The following is a 26,808-nucleotide window of genomic DNA, read 5'->3' as shown; positions in this document are numbered from 1 at the left end:
GGTGGGTTAAATTTAAAATTAAATTTTAAATGCAGCAGATTGGTCCTCTGACTATTTTCAAACAATTTTTATTTCAAACCCATTCAACTTCAACATGCCTCTTTTAATGTATTTAACAAAATATGAAGTCTCTGGTCTTCCTTTAAATTGAAGAATTTTTCGTAATGTCAAGTTCTTCTCATGTTCATCTGGATTTTCTGTATTAGACTCTTTTGCAGTGGACTGTTTTGTTTCTGTTCCATTATGTTAAAATGTTAGTTTATGAGCATCAAATACAAAAGAGGAAGTTGGGGTGCTCAGTAGACAGTTTATGGACATTACGGCTATTCTGATTGGTCATTGTTTTTCGCTTGTTCAAATTTAGCCTTTTTATTAGCTAAATATGTCTGTCCTTGCCCATGATGGATTGTCTACTTCGTTGTGTGATGAAATTATGCAAAGTAAATTAAAGGGTCTAGATAGTTTGACAACATGTACCTTGTTGTTAAAAGTCACAGGGTAAACGTGTATTCAAGGCTGCTTATAGTTATATTTTACTGTAAATTAGAAAGACTTGCAGTTCATGTAGCATGTTAGATGGTATGTTTAATTTATAAATCAAGATAAGGGGCTTAATGTCTTTATAGTGATCAAGATTTCATCCATAAGCTATTTTATATTTATATTACATCATGTGACAAGATGGTTTAAAGCATGTTTGTCCAACCTAAAGCGACAGTGCACTGTAAAATAGTTTTTTTCCTAAATGTGTTTTCAAAGACTTATTATAAAGAACAGATTAAACGGGAGAATTTTTTTAGGTATACTGTTCCTTTAAGACTCGGGGGCCATTAGCTGTGACGTTTGTCTCCCCCCTCCCCATTCTCTATCACACACTACAACACCAACAATCAGCGCACCCAGTAAGGCTGAGAAAAGCAAACGATGGTAAGCAGTGAACTACCTGTTTATTATTTAGCTCAAACAAATGCTCAATATAATAGGTAAATATCCATACAATGCCAAACAGGTAAAAAAAGGCATAAGTGGTAAGTGACAGGCAAAATAAGGCAGGAAAAATTAGGTCAACCTAATTAGGTCAACCTAATTTTTCCTGCCTTATTTTGCCTGTCACTTACCACTTATGCCTTTTTTACCTGTTTGGCATTGTATGGATATTTACCTATTATATTGAGCATTTGTTTGAGCTAAATAATAAACAGGTAGTTCACTGCTTACCATTGTTTGCTTTTCTCAGCCTTACTGGGTGCGCTGATTGTTGGTGTTCTATTAATTGAGCGTGGATGGAAGCGCTCGTTTCTCCGCACCAGGACAGCCGAGTATTCTGAGAATACGTCACCACTACGTCAAGGGGGTGTGTCTGACTACGTGAAGTGCACTGATCGTCGGGGACTTTACTCACAGTTAGTGTTTGAATGTTTGAGCGCTTCCCGGTTGTTGCATACATCTATCACACACTATCCACCTCTCTCCATTTTCCTTCTCTTTATATTGTGATCACTCCTGTTCTCTCTCTGTGGATCCATTGTATACTTTTCTGTATAAAGATTGCAGCCTTAATTTTTAATTGATTATAGTATACTAATATGGAGATATTTGTTTTAACTAGGTTTCTAAAAATGGTTAACTCGCCCTGTGTGTAGGTTTGGACATCATTGATTTAAAGCCTTACATGCTAAACTAAGGGTAAAAGAAATAAAGAACAAGACAACATACACCTATAACCCTACATGCTTTTTATTACAAGACTCGAGCATATTTGAAAAATTCCTCATTCAGTAACTACATCTAGGGGCACAAATATTTGGAAAGAAGAAAAAAAAAAAAAAAGAAAAAAAATCATTAAATTATGAGAAAATTGATTAAATCATTGACCAGATAGAAAATTTATATAATAAAGCCAGAAAAAAAAAAGTTGTAAAATATAGTTTCCAATAATTATTCACATTCATGGCTGTACAGCAATACATACAACAACGTGGCCGGGAACATGAATTCAATCCAAATAATTCATATATTAGAATTTAAATAACATAGACTGAACTAAAGGCCAACAATTAGCCAGCAAATAACCTTATACAAGAAGAAAAATACAAAAGTGAATATCATTGCATTATTTGTTTTACATTATTTTTTTTCCATTTTTTTCTTTGTTTTGCCTGTACATCACAGTTACAGTCAGCTACAAACCAGGTAGAGAATAAAAACACGTTTATACCCAACTGCCACCGACCTGAAAGGAAGCTTACATACTATTATCAAGCTTGTTTTTTTATTCTGCAACTTGATACACCAGTACTAAACACTGTCACCAATTAATTATTTTAGCTGACAAATACCCAAGATTTGAGCATGATCATTGAAATATGCTTTCACCACATAAATAGTTATTCAAGCAGACAGACAGACTTGTGTACTAGTTGGATCATAGAAGATTTTTTGTGTTTTTTTCCTTTAATAGCTGAGATTTTCTTCAGGTCACTGTGCAAGGTAAATGGGGTTACCTTTGAGCAGCAGTGCCCCATAATAACCAACTTTTTGGGCAATAGAATAAATACTAAGGCAGAGAACCAAGATGTCATCTCTCTCTCAAGTAGTCTAACCACAGGTATATGCTGCACACAGGCAAAACACCCAACTGCATAGACCAGACTAATACAGTCTTGTACCAGGGGCAAAGCTGTTGCAGTTGGCGTGCCCTCTATAGTGTCACCTAACAAGTTTAAGAAGTGGTTTAAATGACACTATTACTGAATATTAATTAGAAACAAACTGAATTTTGATATAGACTGGTGTCTGTGCCCTTTATTAGAGCATACACCAAAAACCTCATCACTAAATTCATAAAAAATGTAATATTTGACTAATTTCCACTAAAAAAAAGTTACTTAGTGTAGACAATGCTTTGTTTTCTCTTTTAAATAAAGAAATGTTTTTGACCACAAAATAGATGCATTTAATAAACCAATATCTTGGATTTCATTAAAAGTACCATAAACATATATTCAATATTTAACTCTGGTCTGTGATCATTTTTGTGGCCGAAATAAAATTACATGTTAAAAAAAAAAAGAAGAAAATGTTTCAGACTGAAATAGCAGCAGGTACAGATCACGTTAAGCTGATACAGCTCTATGCTAAGACATCTCTTTGTAGGCAAATGTAATTTTAGCCAGTAATCACTTAATAAACATTTAGCCCATTAAAATCCACAAAAGTGCATATTATCTGTGGCCAATCACTTTTTTCTCTCATTTTGATGATGTTAAAACATGCACCAACTCTAGTTTACGTCAGTATGTATTAAAAGTGAACTTTTAAACTGTAAAGTTAAAATGATTTTCTAGGGAGTTTTTTTTTGACTATTTAAGATTACATTTTAATATTGATTATATTCATCGCCAAGGTCAACATTTTTTTCATTTCCTTGCAGGATGCTTCTTATTGAGTCTGTCTGTCAAAGACGCACATTTCATGTACTAACAGAAGTAAAAGTACCACTGATATCCCGCAAAACGGAGATTATAATTTTGCAAAGGTGCATTTGACCTTACTGAATGTGCCACATACCAAAGAAAGAAAGAAAAAAATACAGAGTTGATGTTCACACTATCACATAATAATTAACCTCTTCTGCTCTTACACTGCATCCATCTCGCTTTGCTTTTTTGCAGAACGGAGGTTAAGAAGCTCCCTGATAAAATACAATTATTTTTTTTAGCAATAAATCAGAAAAACAAAAATCAAATCAAGGTCCCGTGGACAACTACTGTAAATGATTTTTGCCAATGTGTGCACGTACTAGAATGTTTATCTACTGACTGTACTTTAAGCTTGCATAGCAAGGCCTACTCACTAATTTGCAGTAGCTATAGAGCCGTTGAGTACAAAAGCAAATGTCTTCACTGCAACGATATGCATGTTGTAACTCAACAAAAAGCACAGAGACGAAGCTAAGCAACCCTGGATTCCATAAAAATGTTCCTTGTTTTTCTTCATGTTCTTTCAAAATTTCATATTTCAATGAAGATGTCTTGTTTAATGGAGAAGGGTTTTTCTTCTGTTCTGCTAAGTAAAGCTCATCTGTTGAATCAGGGACTTTCTAGCAGCGAGAAGGGAAGCATGGAGAATATTTAGGTTAAGTACTGCTATATGCCACTATTTTGATGGTTTTGATATCTGTGCCGCCACACTTCCTGGATTTTTTTGCACCACTTGTGGGCATTTCCGCTAGGGTCCATCAGGTAATATGTTCTGTTTGGCTGCAAATGTAATGAAAAGGTGTTAGAAAAAGAACACAAGCAATTTTTTTTTTATATGCACACTAGAACAAAGCTCACATGTTAGAGTATTGAAAGGAACAGTAAACATCTTAAAATTAAAAGACTTCTGTTGTATTTATTTGTTCTTTTTTCTTGCAATTGTTTTTAGAGGCGAATTCCACCCACGACTTGCCTCATTTGGATAAGCCAATCTGGGCTTGAGACTACACAGCTGACAAGGTTATATTCTAAGTATAAAAGTACATTACAGTTCTCATCAGTTAAAGCCAAGTAGGGAAACATTTGTAGCTGGGTTGGCCTTGATAAATCTGCACAGGGCCTTTTCAGTTTTGAGAATTAGAATAGCCACAATTTTCAGAGCTAAATCACATGAAAAGGGAGCAAATTAAAGGGCAACTAAAGTAGAAAATATAATGTATGCCTACCTGATAAATTCATTTCTTTCATGGGGGTGAAAGTCCAGGAGCCATTACTCCTGGGAAATACCTATCCTGACCACTAAAATAAGGCACAGATTCCCAAAACTCCAAGAGCCCTTAAAACCCCTCCCACCTAACAGGAATCTAGTCTGACCTATAGCCAAGCAAGGAGAAGAAGGGTAGAAAAGAATAAGAGCAAAATATGGAGCAGGGAAAAGGAGGTGCATACTGCCACAATAAAATACATTAAAAAAAATATTCAAAATTCTGTGACAAAAATGGACGTTTGCGAGGGAACTGCAAGTTCCCTCCGGATTTGATGTAAACTATAGCTGTGACACTGTCTGTCTGGAAATGGAGATAAGACTCCCTTTTTAACAGAGGCCAAACTTGAAGGGCCCTGAAAATTGCACGGAGTTCTAGAACATTGATTGGTACCTTCGCTCTGAGGATCCCAAAGTCCCTGTGCTGTCAGAAACTTCCAAACAGCTCCCCAACATGAGACTTGCATCTGTACTAATCACAGTTCCGGTAGGTTGAGCAAAAGAAGCCCCCTGAATAATAAACTGATGATCCTGCCACCAAGTTAGAGACCGACTTGTACTTGGATCCAAAAATATCCTTTGAGACAGCAGAGTATAATCCCTGCACTACAAAGCTGAAGAGGACTCGTGAAATAGAGCAAATTAAATTGCATCTGAGGATTCAATCATGAGACCTAGGACTTCCATACCCAGAGCCACTGAAGGAAATGAGACTAAAGGTTCAGACAAGCCGACATCTGTTAGAGAAAGACTCATGAATACTGAACCTATCTTGGAACCCATGAACATTACTTTTGTCTGAGTAAAAAAACAAAAACTAATCAACCAGTTGGTGAGAGATACTGCTATAGGAAAAGATAGAGCTACAATCAAGATGATGTCCAGGTATGGAAACTGCAATATCCCGAGACCTGATCACACACAAAGGACAGGTAGAACCTTTGTGAATATTCTTGGAGCTGTATCCAGACTAAATGGCAGAGCAACAAACTGAAAATGCCTGTCCAGTAAGGCAAACCTCAGAAACTGGAAATCTCTATGAATAGGAACATGAAGTTAAGCATCCTTTAAATCTATTGTGGACATAAACTGACCTTGCTGAACAAAAGGCAGAATAGTCTGGTTAGTTTTCATTCTAAAAGATGGAAACCTTACAAACCTGTTCAGAGACTTTAGATCTATAACTGGTCTGAAAGAACCTTTCTTTTTTGGAACAATGAAAAGATTAGAATAAAATCCCATCCCCTGTTCCTACAAAGGAGCTGGAACAATCACTCCCATATCTTCCAGATCTGAGACAGACTGAATAAAAGCTTGAGCTTTTACAGGATTCCTTGGAACATTGAACAGACAAAAAACTTCCTCTGGGAGGCCTTGTTCTGAATCCTATACGATATCCCTGAGAAACAATATTCCGAACCCAGGGATCAGGAACAGACTAAAATCAAGCCTCCTAAAAGAGGCTTAATCTTCCTCCTACTTCCGGATTGAGGGCAGCACCTTCATGTAGTTTTGGTAGCAGGGATAGATTTCTTACCCTGCTTTGACTTGTTGCAGTTAGCATTAGGTCTCTAGACCGAACCAGAGGAACCTTGCTTTTGAGCAGAGTAGTCAGCTTTCTGTTCTTTTTTCTGATGAAAAGAACAAAAACGATTAGAAACTTTGGATTTTCCTCTAGACTTTCTGTCTTGAGGAAGAAAAGCCCCTTTAACTCCAGTAACAGAAATAATAGAATCTAAATAACTTCTCTGAAAGGAAAGAGAATAATCTAGGATTCAGGTTATGCAACAGGTGGTTCCTTCTGAGAAGAAGGATTAGGCCAAAATGAAGGAACAACAATTTCCTGATTGATATTGCGATCTGATACTACCTTGGGATGAAATCCCAACTTAGTACGAAGAACTGCCTTATCCGCATGAAAAATAAAAAGTTAAGGGGAATCACACTGCAGAGCCGAATGCTCGTAAAACTCTGCGAGCAGAAGAGATAGCAAGGAGAAACAAAAAAACTTTCCAAAATAACTTAATATCAACTACATGCATAGGCTCAAACGGAGCCTACTGCAGAACTTAAAGAACACGATTAAGGCTCCAAGGGAGAGCAACAGGTTTAAACACAGGCCTGATTCTGACCAAGGCCTGCACAAAAGATTGAACATCTGGTAGATCTGCCAGACGTTTCTGACCAAGGCCTGCACAAAAGATTGAACATCTGGTAGATCTGCCAGACGTTTCTGACCAAGGCCTGCACAAAAGATTGAACATCTGGTAGATCTGCCAGACGTTTGTGCAAAACAATAGACAGTACAGAAAGTGCTGACTGACAAGCCCTTCTCCAGGCCATCCTGAAGAAAAGACAAAATTCGGGGTACCCTCACCCTGCTCCAAGAGAAACCCTTTGATTCACACCAATAAAAGGTATTTACGCCAAACCTTATGGTAAATCTTGCGAATAACAGGGTTACAAGCCTGAAGCATGGTATTTGCTCAGAAAGAGACTAGACATTCAATCTCCAAGCAGTCAGCTTTAGAGAATCTAGATCTGGGTGGAGGAAGGGACCCTGAAGTAGAAGGTTCTTCCTCAAGGGCAACCTCCAAGGGGGAAAAGACAACATCACCAGATCCACAAACCAGATCCTGCGAGGCCAGGCAGAAGCTCTTAGAATCACTGACGTCCTCTCCTGCTTGATAAGAGCAATGACTCAAGGAAGGAGAGCAAATGGAGGGAACAGGTATGCAAGACTGAAGTTCCAAGGAATTGCCAGAGCGTCTATTAGAACGGCTTGTGGATCTCTTGATCTTGAACTGTACCTTGGAAGCTTGGCGTTCAGATGCGACGCCATCAGATCCAACTCAGGAACCCCCCACCTGAGGGTTATCATTGCGAATACTTCCGGATGGAGAGCCCACTCCCCGGGATGAAAGGTCTGCCTGCTCAGAAGTCCGCTTCCCAGTTGTCCACAATCCTGAGACTCTGCCCACTGGAGAATGCGAGTTACCTCCTTCATAGCTAAGGAACTCAGAGTTAGTTTGCTCTCAACTCTAGGATGTTTACAGGGAGAGAAGACTCCTCTCAAGTCCAAAGATACTGAGCCTTATGGAATCCCCTGAGAACTGACCACTGCCAAAAGGGCCCCTAGGACCTTTGTAAAGATCCTAGGAGCCGTGTCAAGGTTGAAGGGAAGGGCAACAAAGTGGAAGTGTTTGTCCAGAAAGGCAAATCGCAGGAATTGGTGATGTTCCCTGTGAATAGGAACATGAAGATACACGTCCATCAGGTCTATGGTAGTCATTAACTGACCCTCCTGAACATGTATGTCAAAGAAATGGTAAAAACAAACGGTAAAAACAAACTATTAATTACACTTAAAATACATGGGTAAAGAATTAAAAATAAAATGTCCATTTTATTTTTAATTCTTTACCCATGTATTTTAAGCATAGTTAATAAAGTTTATGTTTTTACTATTTCTTTGACATACACACCATTCAACATTGTAACAACGGGAGATCACGAGTGCTTACATAGTATCTTTTTTTTCAGTCTTTAACTGAACTTGTACCCTATTCTAATTGATACATAGCACCATATAGCCACTATATCATTTGCATATTAGGCCAATTATTAGTGGTACAATCCCCCTCCATACTATTAGTGCCATCTAAGCCCTTTTCTTTTGAAAGTATAAGCAGAACATCATGCTTATAAAAGAGTCACCAGGTTTCTACAGTAGTAGAAAATCAGACCTGTAATGCCAGAGAACCACCATCAGATGGCAGAAAAGGACCAGGAATCCCTGCTAACATATAGTAAAGAACCAATCTAAAAGGTTCAATGCACTGTATAAATAAAATTCACCAGATCCATAAACATACAGAGTATATAAAAACTGCACCTTAAATGTCTGAATCTTCTATCAGACATTAATAAAAAGTACATGTAGTTATTATGTGCGCTTCTATTAAGATAGCACGCTCAAAGGACATATATAAAACCATCAGCAGTGAAAAAGTAATTGTTGGTGCGTGTCACTGAAAAATAAAAATTTCTTATGAGAGATTGCTCATATCCACTGTGGCCATAGCGCACAATGCGATCGCTACCAGGCAAGAATCAAAAGCCATCTCCTGATACAGGAGAACACACACGCAATCCTCCAATAAAGTTTACACCACCAAATAGCGGTAGCCTCCGTTCGCCTGAAAGACGGAGGTGCCGCAGCCGACATTCCATAATATGCCTCCAAATAAGGAACCATCACCAGATGTAGTCTAAAGGTGATTGACAGACTCCTAAGGCGGTGAATCGATAAAGAGCTGCACCAAGAGTGCGACCTGTTGCCGCCATGCGTGAAAATAACAGATTCCTTGCCCGCCAAAATACATAGAAGTGCCGAACCCGGGATATGCCTGCAGTTAGAATCACATTAAAAGCACCCTCCCTACGAAGTGTACAGCTGAGCAAAAAGGCTGTCAAGTGATCAAGGCCACAAAGCTGAGCGTACTCACGGTCATATTGAAGACCAAGATCAAACAACTATCTCCCACACAGTCCACAGGGAGATGTCGTATAGGCCTGCCGCTTCGGATCACAGCCATGCTCCCCTTTATGCTACATCTGCAGATCTCGACGCGCAGAGAAAACAGAGAGAGGCGTGCTTTTCTTTTATCAGGATATCACCCCCAGGATACGCCCCCCCCAAGGAAGGCGCCTGTATAGAGGCAAAATCCATATACCTGAACTCGCTGCTATTTCCAATACGTTGCTCTTAGGCACAGCATATGCATCAGAGGTCCCATAACCTTCCCTCTCGCCAGGCACTTCAGGTGTACCGGCAGGAAGGGAAATAAGATACTCCCCGCTCTCACAATCTATACTCAGTCCACTAAAAAAGGCTTCTAAAGCCCATAATGGACAGAGAGCAGAGATGCAGTGGAAAATAAGCGCGAAAATGCGCTGTTAACAGGATACAGCCTGGGCCTGTCTTTTAAAACAAGTCGCTGCCGCTGTGTAAAATTACTGGTAATAAAAAGCAAAAATTAGAGTTAAGCACAGGGTCTCTAATCAAGAATTGCACCATTGACCATAGCGACAGAATCCCGAGGCATAGCAACTCATTTCCCATAAGCTTTCAGTAAATTAAATGCCCTGTGTCTGACCCCACTGAGATCAAATCAATAAGTGGTAAAAAAAAGTCCCCCACCCTTAGCCATTAAGCCCCCTCACTAAGACCACAAGCCATCGAGGGATAAGGGAATTCAGGGACTTAGCAGTCTTGCAGCTTTCTGAGCAGCCCGCGGTCTGCCAGAAAAATCTTCATCCTGACAGGGACCTTAGAGCTTCAACTGTAGGGCAGGCACTGCAACTCCGGTCTAACAGACTCAGACAAACTCTGACAGGGACCTGGAGAGAAAGGAAAAGCAGAGTAACAAACCCTGATTTTCCATATAGTGGTTAGCATACATGTTGGAAGGTAAGCAAGAAAGGTAAGCTAAAAGCCACCATTACTCTTACTAAAGATGATTGCATGGACACAGCAGAGCCCCAATCCTTGCTTGCAGGGAAAAGTGTCCATTAAAGGATTCAATATCTCAGACACCATCTTCGCACATCCTCTTGATGTACAAGGCAAAAAATGACTGGGGATTATGGCTAATGGGAGTGACACTTAACAGCTCTGCTGGGGTGTTCTTTGCCTCCTCCTGGTGGCCAGGAGTTGTATTCCGACTTGTAATTGGAATGGATTTGTGGACTCTCCATGCCAATGGAAAGAAATAATCCTAAGACAAACTCCATATACATCCCTCTGACAAGCACTGTACTCTGAGGAGAAACCAGGCCTCAATATAAAACTGAAAACTCCTCTCTCTGAAATATCAATTGCACATCTTCATTCTTCAACCACCTCCAGTGGAGGCAAAATAAAGACTGAGGTATGTGTGAGATAGGAGTAAAGGATTGTGGACTCTCATCACCTGTATGAAAGAAAACAGAATTTATGCTTACCGATAAATTTCTTTCTTTCGGGATGATCAGAATCCATATGTGTCCATAACGTGTAGGAAATATTTCCTGCCACTATAAGGAGGTCAATGACCCTCACAAGAGCTTTAATCCCTCCCACCTCCTCTCCCCACTCAAGTTTACGTATATCCAAGCAGAGGAGAGAAATAAAAAAGGTAGGAAAGACAGAAAGCAGAGTTAAGAGGAACAAATCAGTACTATCGACCGTATAATAAAAAATCTGGGCAGGTCCTATAGACTCAACATCCCAAAAGAAATTTATTGGTAAGCATAAATTATGTTGTCTTTTGAAAGTTGATGAGTCCATAGCTGCCCATAACATGTGGGATACAATACCCAAGCCGAGAGTCCATGTAAAGGATGGATAGGACAAAAAGATGGTAGTTCCTATTTGCCTGACACTGCGGCCTGAAGGACTTTCCTGCCAAAAGAAGCATAAATATCAAAATTGTAAAAATAATAAAATAGAAGACTTAATTGCCGCCTTGCAAATCTGTTCTAAGAAGGTATCATTTTTGAAGGCACAAGTAGTAGATACAGACATAGTAGAAAGAGCAGTTACTTGGTTGCGTGAAAACCGCCTCCAAAAACAGTAAGTCTTACGAATAATAGTCTGCTTAAGCCATGATGTCAAAGATACAGGTATAGTCTTTTGAACCTTTCTGGGACCTTTAATAGCATGAAGATAAAAATTTTTATGACTGACTACATCTAAATTGTGTAGGTGGTGTTCCTTACAGTTAATATAATTTTGGAAACGTGAAGGAACAACAATCTCCCGATTTATATTTTCTGAAGGCACTACATTCGGGAGAAAATCATATTTAGTCCAGAGAACTGCTTTATTCTGATAAAATTCAAAAAGGGAGGGGGGGAATCAGAAGACAAAAAGTGATAATTTAGAAACTCTTCCAGTGGAAAAAATGGCTAGAAGAAAGCGATACATCCATAAAAATAACTTAATAGGTTCAGATAATGCATAGGTTCAAAGGGGGGACCTTGTGGAACAAAAAGAACCAGATTCAAATTCGAAGGGGGAGAAATGGGGATAATACCATGGCAAATTCTCCCCAAGGCTTGAACAAAAGTCTAAACAAAAGTCTGATCATCAGGTAACTTAGCCAGCTTCTTGTGAAACAAAACAGATAATGTAAAAATCTGACCAATAAACCCTTATCCAGTCCATCTTAATAGAACTGAAGAATTCTTGGAATTCTAAAATATCTCCAAGAGAAACCTATAGAACACCACCAAAGAAAGTAAGCTTTCCAAATCTTATGAAAATTCTCTGGGTGACCGGCTTTCTGGTTTGCAGTAGAGAACAGAATTTGAAAACCTTTGTTTTTGAGAACTAGGCATTTAACCTCCACACCAAAAAATTCAGAGAATTGAGATCCAAACTATACAAGAGTCCTTGAGACAGCAGATCTTTCCTTAGGACTAGAGCCTATGAAGGAAGGGATGACATCTGAATTTGTTCTGCTGGGCCACGTGGGAGCCATGAGAATTACTGAAGTCGATTCATGTTTAATTCTAGCAATGACTCTTGGAAGAAGAACATAGGAAATAGATAGGCCAGACTAAAAGTTCCAAGTATAGACCAGAGCATCTATCATGTGAGCTCTTGAATCTCTTGACCTGACACAATAAACCAGAAGTTTGCGGTTCAATTTGAATGCCATTTGATCTATTTCTGGAAGACCCTACACATCCTGATGAAGAGACCATTCTCCTGAATGGACAGACTGTTAGGTAATCTACTTCCCAATTATTCGAAATGTAAAAGGCTGATGGGCTGAGGAAAACCTCTGCACCCTAACAGAGAATGTGAGATACCTCTCGCATAGCTAAGTGACTTCGAGTCCCTCCCTGATGATTGATGCATGCCATGGCAGTGACATTGTCTTACTGGGACCAAGATTAAAAGTCCCGAAAACTTGCACAAAGTTCTAGGATGTTAATAGGTAACCTCCCCTTCAGAGGGGACCATAATCCATGTGCCCTCTGGGACTCCCAAAAAGCGCCCCAACCCATCAGAAATGCATCTGGACTACGGTTCAGATAGGCTGAAGAAAATAATCTCCAAGGGTCAAATAGGGACTTTCCTTCCACCATGAGAGAAACTGATTGACTGAAGAACTGAGTTCTATCTGCTGTTCCAGATGAAAACAATCCTTTGACCTCTGTTGCAGCATGAATAATTGGAGAAGATGATGAAAGCGAGGAAAAGGTACTGCGTCTGATGCTGCTACCCTAAGACCCACTATTTCTATACACCGCTCTAAATATGGAGAATGAGCAACCTGTAGGGAATGACAGGCAGTCTGACATTTAGTTCTGTGAGTATCTGTGAGAAACTAGCGCGTTTGAACACAGTCTATTTTAACCCCCAGTAAAACCACCCTTGTGTCTGGTTATAAAATAATTTTTGGGGGCGTTTATTTCACATCCATGTTCCTGAAGGAAAGATACCATTCTGTGGGTGTCAAAGTATCATCCAAATAAGGGGCAATGAAGATTCACTGAGCTCTGATCACTGCTAACAGAAACCCCAATACCTTCTTGAAGATGCGAGGGGCTGTAACCAGACCAAAGGGGAGGGCCACAAATTGGTAATACTTGTTCAGTAAAGCAATTATTTGAAACTGAAAATGATCCTTGTGATTCGGGGTGTGTCGATATGCATCCTTTAAGTCTATGGTTGTAACAAATTGTCCTCCTTGAACTAGAGGCAAAATGGTATGAATCATTCTCATTTTTAGAAAAGGTACACAAACTAAATTTGTTCAGCAACAAAGATCCCTGAGCTCTTAAGGGACCCCAAACTGCTCCCCAGCCTGAGAGGATGGCATTCATAGTCACAATCTCCCACGATGGTCTCAAAAAGCACATGCCTTGGGACAGATGATCCTGACAGAGCCACCAAGAAAGATTCTCTTGTGTGGTTGTCTAGGACGATTTGCTGCAATGGATCCAAAATGATCGCTGTTCCATTGTCTGAGCATACATAGTTGGAAAGGTCTAAGATCAAATTGAGCAAAAGGAATAATGTTCATGGAAGCCACCATGAGACCAATTACCTCCATGCACTGCGCCACTGAAGAAGGACTGAAGGGAGAGAATGGCAGAAATAAGTTTGGACTTTCTCATATCTGTCAGGAAGATCTTCATGGAGAGCGAAGATATGATTGTCCCCAAAAAACAGACCCTGGTATTGGGAACCAGGGAAATATTGTCCAGGTTTATCTTCGACCCGTGAGAGCAAAGAAGAGACAACAAAGAGTCTACACGTGAGATCTTGCCAAAAGAAAGATCGAGCCTGAACCAAGATATATCGTCCAGGTACGGGCCACAGAGATTCCCTGAGACCTGGCCACAGCTAAAAGAGCCCCCAGTACCTTTCGTAAAAATTCTAGGAGCTGTAGCCGGATCAAAGGGAAAAGCTACAAACCAAAAGTGTTTGTCTAGAAAGGCAAACCGCAGAAATTGAAAGTGCTCCTTGTGAATAGGAACATGGAGGTATGCGTCCTTCAGGTCTATAGTGTTCATTAACTGACCCTCCTGGACCAAAGGGAGAATAGTTCTGATAGTCTCCATCTTGAAGGACGGAAAGGTTCTGCATGGGGGCACCGGGACGATCACTCCCAAGGAGGAGAGGTCCTTTACACAATTTAAGAATGCCTCTCTTCATACCAGATTTGCTGAGAGTCTTGATAGGAGAAATCTGCCCCTTGTATCCTTGGGAGACCACGTCCACTGCCCAAGTATCTGGGACAATGAGAACCCAAGCATCCAGAAAGAAAGATAGTCTGCCCCCTACTTGATCCGATCCCAGATCGGGGGCCACCCCTCCATGCTGTTTTATTTTCAGAGGAATGTTTATTGGGCTGTTTGTTTTTGCTCCAAGCCTGGTTAGGCTTCCAGGACCTTTTGGGCTGATCTGATTTACTGCAGGCCAAGGATTTCTGTCTCTTATAATTGCAAAAGGAACGAAAATTTGAAGACCCTTTGATCTAGTCTTCTTATCCTGTGGAAGGAAGACCCCTTTTCCTCCAGTCACTGTGGAGATAATGGAGTCAAGACCAGGACCAAATAAAGATTTCCTCTTAAAAGGGAAGCCTTTATTTAGAAAACATGTCCACTGACCAGGACTTAAGCCACAACTGAGGACTTTGCAATCAGACGAACGATTTGCATATTAGTATTGCAAATAAAGGAATTGACTATCTTTAAAGCCTTAATTCGATCCTGAATTTCCTTCAAATTAGTCTCATCCCAAATTAGCTCAGATAAGGAGTCACACCAGTACGTGGCAGCTCCAGCGACTGCTGCTATACCCGCAGCCGGTTGCCATAGCAGACAACTAAGTTGGAAATTTTTTCTTAAGTACCCCTCCATTTTCCGATCCATTGGGTCTTTAAAGGAAGTACTATCCTCTAGAGGAATAGTTCTCTTAGCCAGGGTGGAGATGGCGCCATCCACCTTCGGAATTTTATTCCATAACTCCAATATAGAGTCAGAACCTGGAAACATCTTTTTAAATATAGGAGATGGAGAAAAAGGAATTTCCGTTTTTTTCCATTCCTTAGAGATGATGTCTGACATGCGAACAAGAACTGGAAAAACTGGTTTGGGCTCCGGGACATCCAAGGTAGCTAGCACCACCTTAAGCAGTAAGCAAAGGTGTTCAAGCTTAAACCTAAAATTAACTTCCTCTTATTTTACAGGACTCTCCGAAGCAGAGTCAGAATCAGATATTTCACATTCAGAGGCTGCTGAGGAATGGTCATCCTCAGAAATTTGAGAGAAACTGACTAAAGCAGCATTGGTGTTAGACAAGATTCCTGATTCAGAGAAAACATGTTTAATCTTTCTTTTCCTCTTACCTGCAATAGGTAAGGAACGCAGCACAGCAGAAACAGCTGATGTAAGTCTCATAACATCGCAGCGGCGCCCCAGCCAAAAAAGCAAATCACTCCACATTTATCCCCTATTGCAACACACCTTAAAATAAAGTGAAAGCAAAACCCTACATGCCTCAGTCCCTAAAACGATCCTAAAAAAGGATCTGCCTAAGAAAAACAGTGCCCATAAAAACAAAGCTGCCCTTATTAATGATACATCCCCTATATAAGGGATAATTATAAGTCCCCAGGCTCCTCCATAGGTCTTCAGGAGTCCTGAATAAAATACTCCCTGTAGTGTCCTATAGCTCCCCTATACAAGGAAAATGACTTTCCTGTAGAGCCTCTAATGTGGGGCAGACAGCACTTTCAGGTTTGACAGGGACCTGAAGGAGATGGAGAGCACAGTAACTACCCCTGGTTGCCTGTTGGGGGTGTTAGTATAGATTGCAGGAGGAGGACAGAAGTTCCCTGCGACCTCCAGCAGCTAACAGTTACCACTACTCAAACTAAAGAGATTTACATGGACACAGCATTAACCCCAATCCTATCTTGAAGGGAAAATGCCCAATGAAGGACTCATTTTTAAATATTCTTCAGAGCACTATCTTTGCTTTCTCCTTGTTACAGAGACAAAGAATGACTGGGGGAGTATGAATAGTAGGAGGATACTTAAAGTGTACGTAAACTTGCGTCGACCGCTATATATATTTAAATATATCTTATTAATATAACGTTCATTCATCATTTCCTCTATAAATAAATAAATAAATAAATATTTGACCAGTTTATCAACCTGAAAGCCGTCCAAATGTGTCTCCAATGCTCCACACGCATCAAAAAACCCTTCTCTCCTACTTATGACGAACAAGCAATTGATCACTCCTACTGGTCCCCCATGGGCATCCAAAAATGTAATTTTTACGCCCACATGTTGCTATGCGCATGCGGCTATCTGGGAATTTCATCTCTGATCCGAAGCGCATTCACAATAGCCGTATGCGCATATCAACTTCAAAAGAAAATGCTCAAAGTGACGTCAGCGCATCTCAAGAAGATTGGAAGAACTGTACCATTGCGCAAAAAATGTTCATCATTGGAGAGCGAGCACAGATAGACGCACAGAGCAGCTGGGACCGCTCTCCCGCCCAAGACCAACGAAGCAGGAAGCGAGCAGGGGGCGGAGGAAGCGATGGAAAGGGAAGCACTACATAATATAAAATCTATAAATCATGTGGTGAAAAAACTAACTTGTCGACTAGAGTCTATGCAAGAATCATAATCCATAATGTTGTGAGAGAACTCCAAAATTTACTTTCACTTTAAGCTTTGCTGGAGTGTCTTTGCCTTCTCCTGGTGGACAGGAGTTGAATTCTCAACAGTAATTGAATGGAATCGTGGACTCTCCATGAATTTGATGATAAAAGTAACAAAGTTTAAAATTGAATGCCCCATGATCTGAATCATTAAAGTTTAATTTTGACTAGACTGTCTCCTTAACATACTTAAAACAAATAAATATCCTTTTTAATGCAAGTATTTTTCAACCCCACCCACTATTTGCCTTAATTGGAGAAACCAATCTGTGCTTTAGTGCACAATGTTAGCCAATGTCAAAGTTAGTGTAAACTAAATTGTTTTGCGATTGTTATCTGATAAAGTAAATTAGGAACAATTATGTAGCAGGGTTAGCCTTGATAGGTTAGTAGGTGCATTCCCATTTCTGAGAATTAGAAATTGCTCAATTTGCAGCACTAAGTTACATGAAAACCGCCAACATAAATAATGAAAGATTTTTGCAAAGTTGACTATAAAACTAAAGAGATTCTGATGACTAAAATAAGACTAAAACTAAAATGACATTTTAGTCAAAAGACTGACTAAAACTAAATCAAAATGGCATTTTAGTCAAAAGACTATGACTAAAACTAAATCAAAATTTGCTGACAAAAAACATTTTATGCAAGGTGTTTTAATCAATCCATATCTAATTACTGCTCTTTTGTAAAATTTACGAAACTTAATTTGATTAAATTTTAAGATAAACACGTTATATACCACAACAATTAAATCTGTTAAATCTGTATTGCATGTTTAAACCTTAATACCATAAATAAAAACAGGTTAATAAACCTTTACTCCAGGAGTATATAATGAGTTTGGAAGTTCTAGAGCAGTGCTAATATCGTTGCCGAAAATGTTTCGAATCTGTGAACAAACAATTGATTCTTCCTATAGAAATAAGCATAACCCACGAATATGGGTTTAAGTTATGCTGTGCCTGTGCTAGCTGCAGAAACTTTTTGTTGTGTTGAGTTACTTGATACTTGTTTTAATTATTAACAGAGAACTGTTACATTTTTTATATTGGGTAATATGTTCAATAGAGCCAATGCAGTTTTTATTTTTTTATATTTTATAGTTGCACTTCTGTTTGTTTATGAAACTTGGTTTTATTTAATTTATGTTTAATAAAGATGTTACATATCACAACGGCTAAATCTGTGTCTGTATTGCAGGTTTAAACCTTAATACCATAAATATTAACAGGTGTTATGTTTACTCCTGGAGTATATAATCAGTTTGCAAATTTTAGAGAAATGCTTAAATAATGCATTACACTTTAACTAAACCCCTTAGATTTTAGTCGACTAAAATCTACTGGAGATTCAATCGACTAAAACTAGACTAAAACTAAAACAATTCAGATGACTAAAATACGACTAAAACTAAAATGGCATTTTAGTCAAAAGACTAAAACCAAGACTAAATTGAAATTTGCTGTCAAAATTAACACTGTTACACATAACATTTTATATAAAAATCTCAATGTGTTATAGTTCAGTGGAAGAACAAAATCTGGATACTCACTGTGTGAACAAAAAAGGTTTTGAAATTTTTAGCCTCAGGGCGAAGTTCCTGTGACCAGGGAATCTCTCCCTTTAGTACTTTGTTTACAGGATCCACATAGTATAAATGAGGCCCCTCAGTAAGGAGCAATTGCCGCCGGCGTGCAAATAAACCCTAGAAAAGAAACAAAAAAACAATTTATGCTTACCAAATAAATTCCTTTCCTTCCGGATAGGGAGAGTCCACGGCTTCATTCCTTACTGATGGGAAATACAACACCTGGCCACCAGGAGGAGGCAAAGACACACAAGCCAAAGGTTTAAATATCCCTCCCACTTCCTCATCACCCCAGAACAAGGAGAAGTAGGAGAAATATCAGTGTATAAATGGTGCCAGAAGAATGAGATAAATAGTGGGTCGCCCTTGGACAAAAAAAAAAACGTGTGGGGGCCGTGGGCTCTCCCTATCCGGAAAGGAATTTATCTGGTAAGCATAAATTATGTTTTTCTTCCTAAGATAGGGAAAGTCCATGGCTTCATTCCTGTTGGGAAAACTATACCCAAGCTCCAGAGGACACTGAATGAATGACGGGAGGGAACAAAAAGGAAGATGCGGACCCTATTCTGAGGGCACCACAGCCTGCAAAACTTTTCTCTCGAAAGCTGCTTCAGCGGAAGCAAAAACATCAAACTAGTAAAAATGAGAAAAGTATGCAAGGAGGACAAGGTAGCCGCCTTATAAATCTGATCCATAGAGGCCTCGTTCTTAAAGGTCCAAGAGGAAGCCACTGCTCTAGTGGAATGAGTCATCCTCTCAGGAGGACGATGCTGCACTGTCTCGTAAGCTATGCGGATGACATTCCTTAACCAAAATGATAGGGAAGTCGAAGTAGCCTTCTGCCCCTTAAGCTTCCCCGAATAGACAACAAACAAATAGGAAGATTGTCTAAACTCCTTAGTAGCCTGAAGAAAGAACTTCCAAGGCACGAACCACATCCAAATGGTGAAGTAAACCTTCCTTCGAAGAAGGATTAGGACACAAGGAAGGAACCACAATCTCTGGATTTGATGTTGCGATCTGACACAACCTTAAGAAGAAAACATAATTTAGTATGTAAAACTACCCTATTTGCATGAAAAATCAGATAAGGGAACTCACATCGCAAAGCAGAGATCTCAGAAAAAACAAGAGGTAATAGCCATTAACCCCTTAAGGACCAGCGACGTACCCTGTATGTCGCTGGCCTTTATTTGGGACTTGATTGATTTAAAGCACGGTCTTGCCACCAGCGTTGAGACTGCTCTATTCCACAAAGCCTGCTGGAGGGAGTGCATTAATAGCGTGTTCTTGCTAGACTTGTGCTATTATGTCCTTAAAAAACCCTTAACGACCAGTGACATACAGGGTACATTGTGGTCATTAAGGGGTTAAAGAGAGAACCTTCCAAGATAGCAATTTAATGTCAACGGAATGCAGAGGCTCAAACGGAACCTGTTGCAAAACATGAAGAACAAGATTAAGGCTCCAATGAGGAGCCCCAGATCTAAACACAGGTCTGATCCTAATCAGAGCCTTAACAAAGGACTGCACGTCTGGAAGCTCAGCCAGCCTCTTGTGCAATAAAACTGACAGGGCCAAAATCTGTCCTCTCACGTTTTATGAGAATACCGTCAGCTACCTACTCCAGCTTGCTACTGTTTGTGTAAAGGGTCTTTTCATATGCAAAAGAAGGGAGAGGGGGAGGGTCTTATTTCCCACTTGCAGTGGACTTTCCAGCTACCTTTTCAACAGAGTTAAACTGAGAGCTTCTAAGTAAGTTTTTAAACAGTTTTATACTGGATTTTTATATCAGTATCTGTACATCTTATTCTTTATAGTAGTGTCTATTACATGCAGTTATATGAAAATGAGTGTATACTGTCCCTTTAACTATGTGCCAGGAAAAAACACGCTCTTAACACCAGAATAAGTAGGTCCTCCACACTTTGTGGTAAATACGCAGAGTAACTGGGTTACAATCATGAATAAGAGTATCAATGACACTCTCAGAGAAACCTCTCTTTGCTAAGAGTAAGTGTTCAATCACCATGCAGTCAGCCTCAGAGAATTTAGATTTTGATGAACAAATGGACCTTGTAACAACAGGTCACTGCGACAAGGTAACTTCCACGGAGGAGATGAGGACATCCCCACTAGATCCGCGAACCACGTCCTTAGCGGCCACGATGGAGCAATCAGGATTACTGATAGCTGCTCCTGCTTGATGCGGGCCACCACTAGAGGAAGAAGCGGTAATGGAGGAAAAAGATAGAGTTTGAACATCCAGGGCACTGCTAGGGCATCTATTAAATTCGCTTGGGGATCCCTTGACCTTGACCCGTACCAGGGTAGCTTGGTATTGAGACAGGACGCCATGAGATCTATCTCCAGCGTCCCCCACTTGCTGCACATCTCTGCAAACACCTTGGGGTGGAGAGACCATTCCCCTGGGTGGAAGGATTGACTGCTGAGAAAATCCGCCTCCCAGTTGTCCACATCTGGAATGTGGATCGCTGACAGCGAACAGCTGTGGGCCTCTGCCCCCACCCCATAATCTGAGATACTTCCTTCATCGCCAAGGAACTTCTCGTTCCCCCTGATGGTTGATTTACGCCACAGAGGATATATTGTCTGAATGGAATCCGATAAACTGGGACAAACCCAGAAGGGGCAAGCCTTCAAGGCATTAAAAATTGCCCGTAGTTCCACAATTGATTGGGAGGAAGGATCTAAATCCACAACCCCTGTGCCTTCCTGACACTCCAAACAGCTCCCCATCCAGATAGGCTCATGTCCGTAGTCACAATCTCCCAGGACGGTCTTAAGAAGCACGTCCTTCGGTACAGATGATCTGGACAGAGCCACCAAGAGAGCGATTCTCTCGACCGGCTGAATAATACAATCTGTAGGGACAGATTAGAATGATCGCCGTTCCACTGTCTCAGCATGCACAGTTGTAAAGGTCAGAGATGGAACCTGGCAAAAGGAATGATGTCCATGCAGGACACCATGAGACCAATCACCTCCATACACTGAGCCAAAGAGGGACTCAAGGAGGTCCGGAGGGCAAGACATGCCGAAGTTAGCTTGCAACGTCTTTGGTCTGTTAGAAATATCCTCATGGATATGGAGTCTATTATAGCACCCAGGAATTCCACCTTGGTTCTTGGGATAAGAAAACTTTTCCAATTTTATCTTCCATCCATGTGATCGAAGAAGACTGAGAAGGGACTCAGAGTATTCTTCCGTAAGACAAGATTGTGCTTGCACTAGAATATTGTCCAAGTATGGGGTTACTGTAATACCCTGAGTTCTTTCAACGGCTAGAAGAGCCCCCAGAACCTTTGTAAGGATTCTTGGAGCAGTAGCTAGGCCAAACGAAAGGGCAATTAACTGGAAGTGCTGGTCCAGGAATGCAGACCTCAGGAACTGAAAGTGTTCCCTGTGGATTGGAACATGAAGGTAAGCGTCCTTCAGATCAATAGTGGTCATAAGATCCATCCTTCCTTTAGTTCAGGAAGGCCAGTTTATCGTCTCCATCTTAAAGGAAGGGACACTGAGAAATTTGTTTAAGCACTTTAGGTCCAGAATTGGGCGGAAAGTTCCCTCCTTCTTTGGGACCATGAAAAGGTTTGAATAAAACCCCAAAACCTCTTTCTTCGATAGGCACCGGGACAACAACTCCTAAGGAGGCTAGGTCCCGAACGCACCCTAGAAAGGCATTCCCCTTTTCTGGTTCGAGAGTAGGAATCTGCTCCTGGGTGGATGAGATCTTGTATCCCTGAGTACGACCTCCAGGAGCCACGGATCCTGTATGTCCCTGAACCAAGCGTCTGAAAAAAAGAGACCGTCTGCCCCCTACACGATCCGATCCCAGATCGGGGGCCACACCTTAATGCCGATTTGTTTTCGGTGGGCGTCTTATTCTACTTGGACTTATTCCAGGAATGAGCCGGCTTCCAAGTACTCTTGGGTTGCTCGGGCTTGGAGAAGGATTGTTGTCGTTGGGATTTGTCAGCACGAAATGAATGAAAATTAGAAGATTGTCGTCCCTTAGATTTGTTCTTATCTTGCAGTAGGAAGGCACCCTTGCCTCCGGTAACCGTAGAAATAATGGAGTCCAGACCTGGACCAAATAAAAGGAGTCTGGACTTAGAAGTCATATCCGCAGACCAAGACTTCAACCAGAGTACCCGGCAGGCTAGGACCACAAAGCCAGAGGCCTTTGCATTTAGGTGAATAATTTGCATGTTCACATCACAGATAAAATAATTAGCTATTCTCAGAGCTTTAAGTCTGTCTTAAATATCCTCGAGGGGAAACTCCACCTCAATGAGTTCCGACAAAGAGTAACAGGTAGCTGCTCCAGCAACCGTGGCAACTGCAGCCTCTGGTTGAAATAAACATCCTGTATGTTGAAACATCTTTCTCAGAAAGGTTTCCATTTTCTTATGGATGGAACTATGAACGAAGTACTAGCCGCAAGAGGTATAGTAGTACGTTTAGCAAGCGTATAACAACGAGGGGGGAAAGGAAAACCCAATTCTTAACCGACACAGGAAAATTCAAAGGAACTTTCCTGTCTTCATAAACTCTGTCTTATTTAGGTATCATAGGTTCTTCAAGCAGCACGGCCTGTAGAACCTCTAATGTAGACAGAACCTCCTTCTATAAAAAAATGCAAGTGCTCAATTTTAAATCTAAAGGACGGTTCCTCCGGAGCAGGATGCTTAGACGCCAAGGACTCCGACACCGAAAGTTCACCCTCTGAAGATACAGAAATTAACTCATCGGATAACTGGGACATAATAGCTAAATACGATAAATATTTAGATGACTCCGGGTCAGGAAAGCTATGTTTAACCTTTCTCTTGCGTTTGTTAGAGCGAGGTAATGCACTGAGAGCCGAAGACACCGCCGTTTGTAACTGCGCGGCAAAGTCCGCAGGAAGAAGGCCCCCTCCGGATGGAGGATTAGAAGTGCTACGTGGAACTGCATGTGGAGTGGATAATGTAGCAAGGGTAGTAATCTCACTGGACGCCTGAGAGGTAGATGGCTCAGAGGGACTAATAGCCTTAGCAAGCTTGTCTCCCTTCAACATGCTTTAACACCGTGTTAAAGTCTAAGAACATAATTGGGTGAGCAGGAAAACCACGGCCTCCTCACAATATAAACAGGCATGATTTAGTACAGAAGAAGTACCTTCTAACATGTCAGAGTCCTCCATAGCTCAGGTTATACCCCACAGGACACAAATAACTTTAAAAAAAAAAATATACTCCCAATGGCTGGGGCACTCACCACCTCCTAGACCCAGACAGTTAACAGAGGAAACGCTCTCCTCAGGTTGAAATCTCAGCCGGAATGGAGGAAATGAACATAGACCACATTCTATGAAAAGTACAGCAAGTTAATAGGAGCAGTGCAACACTTTCAAAAACGAAAGTGAAACCCGTTTGATCCAGCCAAAAACACACAGTCTATGAGCCCAGAAAATAAAATCACACAAAGCAGCATGTAAATGATTAATACACTGATTAATTAACCCCAACTGTTTACTAAACTCCCCTCAGAGGATATTAACCCTGGATCCTATCAAGGTATAAAAGGAGCCACACTGTGACCCTGTTATAGCGTTTTATGTGTAAAAAATTGAAAAGATCTTACCTCCAGGATCCATGCTGTGGAACAGAACACAGCCTCTCAAGTATGACAGTCTAATAGCAGCGCTCCTGACATGGACTTAAATGAGAGAAAACAGGCAGTGAAACTCGTCAACACTGTTTGCTTAGGAGCTGTTAGCAGAAAAACTTTCCCTGCATCTCCAGATTCTAACTTTCATCAATACTTTCACTGAGAGGTTGACATGACTACTTAAAACTCCAGTCCTCTCTCGAAGGGCAAATACCATTTTTTCAGGACTCTCCAAATATTGTGACACTTCTCTGCCACCTCCTATTGTGACGAAAGGCAAAGAATGACTGGGGTGATGAGGAAGTGGGAGGGATATTTAAGTTTTTGGCTGGGTGTCTTTGCCTCCTCCTGGTGGCCAGGTGTTGTATTTTTCAACAGTAAGGAATGAAGCCGTGGACTCTACCTATATTAGGAAGGAAATGATATATAAATGACTGGGTTTTATTTTATTATATATTACACACACACACATACATACATATAAACAAACAGTTGTTTAAATCCCACCAGTAATCATCCACCTGGGTGTAGTATTGGAATACAATAGGCAGATAAAGATATGCACTCAGTATTTGTATGCAAACAGGTCAAAATGTACTGATGTTTCAGGGTCAAAATTAACCCCTTCTTCAGGGTTTATGTTAATTAAAATAGAATGCTCTATCAGAATGAATTATGAAATACATTTTTGGGGTTCATACGCCTTTAAAAATACTTAGATCTGTAAGGATCTATATGAAGAATATTCTTCAGATATGAAAACAGGCGTATAAATGGTTTTGAATATTTGATATATTATATCTATGAACAAACTAATCATACTTCTTATACACAGACTTCCCTGACATTGCTGCTGCTAATTCACCATACTCTTCATTTATCCTATAATATTGCACCTTGGCTAATGGCAACAACCCCAAATAAACTGGTTTATTGACATGAATACAAATTAAAAGAAAAAAAGCTTTTCAACATCCTTTTTAACAAAAACAGTGCAAGTCCCCATTTAAAGATCTTATGTGAGAATCAAGAAGGGAAAGTATAAAACCAGCTCACAAGGTAAAGTATTATTTACTCTTAGGATTCATACGGCTGGCTTTCCTTTGGAATGAAGTTAAAGGGACGTGAAAATCACAATTGAAATAGAACTTACAATTTTAAGAGCCTTAATTTAATTATATTACCAAATTTACTTTGTTCTCTTAGTATCATTTGTTGAAAATCATAGCTAGATCAGGAGCAGTAAAGCAGTACTGGGAGCTAGCAGCTGATTGGTAGCTACTCAAGTATCTTGTCACTAGCTCGCCTAATTTGTGTGGAGCTAGCTCCCAGTAGTGTATTGCTGCTTTAGAACCGACTTTATTTGCAGGGATTAAAGGACCAGTAAATACAGTAGATTTGCATAATCAACAGATGCATAATAAGAAGACAATGCAATAGCACTTAGTCTGAACTTCAAATGAGTAATTGTTTTCTGACAAACTTAAAATGTATGTCTATTTCCACTCCTCCTGTATCATGTGACAGCCATCAGCCAATCACAAATGCAAATAAGTATATCCTGTGAATTCTTGCACATGCTCAGTAGGAGCTGGTGACTCAAACAGTGTAACTATAAAAACACTGTGCACATTTTGTTAACAGAAGTAAATTGTAAAGTTGTTTAAAATTGCTGCTCTATCTGAATAATGACCGTTTAATTTTGGGTTGAGTGCCCCTTTAAAGAGCTAGTTAGATGCAACCAATAGTGTAATAATAAAAACGTGCTAACACATTAGTGCCTTTTCTTTTTTCACTTTTATGTCTCTGTAAGCTAAATGATATATGGTATAATTATATACATACAGACTCAAATCATATTTATAATATGTTATCTTTCTGCAAGGACGTGTGCTTCATTTTTAAATTCATATTACATCAAATTTCTATCAAAATTTAATCAATGTGCAAGTTACGCTCCAGAGAACTCTTAAATAGGGCAAACCCAACTCAGGCTGGATCAACAGATTTTAAGACTAAAAGGTCTGATTAAGGAACTTGAAATTCAAATTTCTATCAAAATATAAACCTAAAGCTCCATGGTCAAGTCCTGTATTATACATTATGTATGTTCAAGGTTATCCATGCAATAAACAAGAATACTATAAAACTTACCTTTCTTTTATCAACTGGACCCATTTTCAATATTAAATTATTTTCTACAAACTGGTGCCTGGTGAATACAAAATAAATAACATTTTAGTACTGATTGCAGGTTACTGAAAATAGTTTAGATAAGAAAACATTTTGCAATGTACAATGATTTACAAAATGCTTCCAGTAAAAGTGATCATACGATTTTACTGTGCACATGACCTGATGAACACACAAGGGTAGGTTGAGCATGTGTATTGCCCTCTCATTCGGTATGTAGGCGTTGTTGAATAGCGTAAGGTCACCGCCTCCTGCGGCCTTCCTGCTAGCATAACTAACCACTGTATGCTCAGTAACAAGTCCTCTTAGCCTCTGGAATTAAGTAGATGTAATTGTTGTAAATGGATATATATTGCAA

General features: G+C 40.0%; 1 protein-coding gene across 1 annotated transcript in view; it reads right to left on the bottom strand.

Annotated features, from left to right (window-relative positions):
- Positions 1–1,721: 1,721 nt before the first annotated feature.
- Positions 1,722–26,808, bottom strand: part of PDPK1 (3-phosphoinositide dependent protein kinase 1) — a 267,190-nt gene continuing 242,103 nt past the window's right edge. Inside the window, exons 12-14 of the mRNA XM_053694510.1 lie at positions 26,412–26,469; positions 18,546–18,698; positions 1,722–4,262 (exon numbers count right to left, since the gene is read on the bottom strand). Of these exons, the coding sequence (XP_053550485.1) occupies positions 4,149–4,262; positions 18,546–18,698; positions 26,412–26,469 (325 nt within the window). The 3' untranslated portion in view covers positions 1,722–4,148. The remainder of the gene's footprint in view (positions 4,263–18,545; positions 18,699–26,411; positions 26,470–26,808) is intronic.

This window comes from Bombina bombina, chromosome 11, assembly GCF_027579735.1.
Source record: "Bombina bombina isolate aBomBom1 chromosome 11, aBomBom1.pri, whole genome shotgun sequence".
In the NCBI taxonomy this organism is placed as follows: domain Eukaryota; kingdom Metazoa; phylum Chordata; class Amphibia; order Anura; family Bombinatoridae; genus Bombina; species Bombina bombina.
Note: the sequence above shows the minus strand (reverse complement) of the source record. Positions and strands in the feature narration are given on the sequence as shown.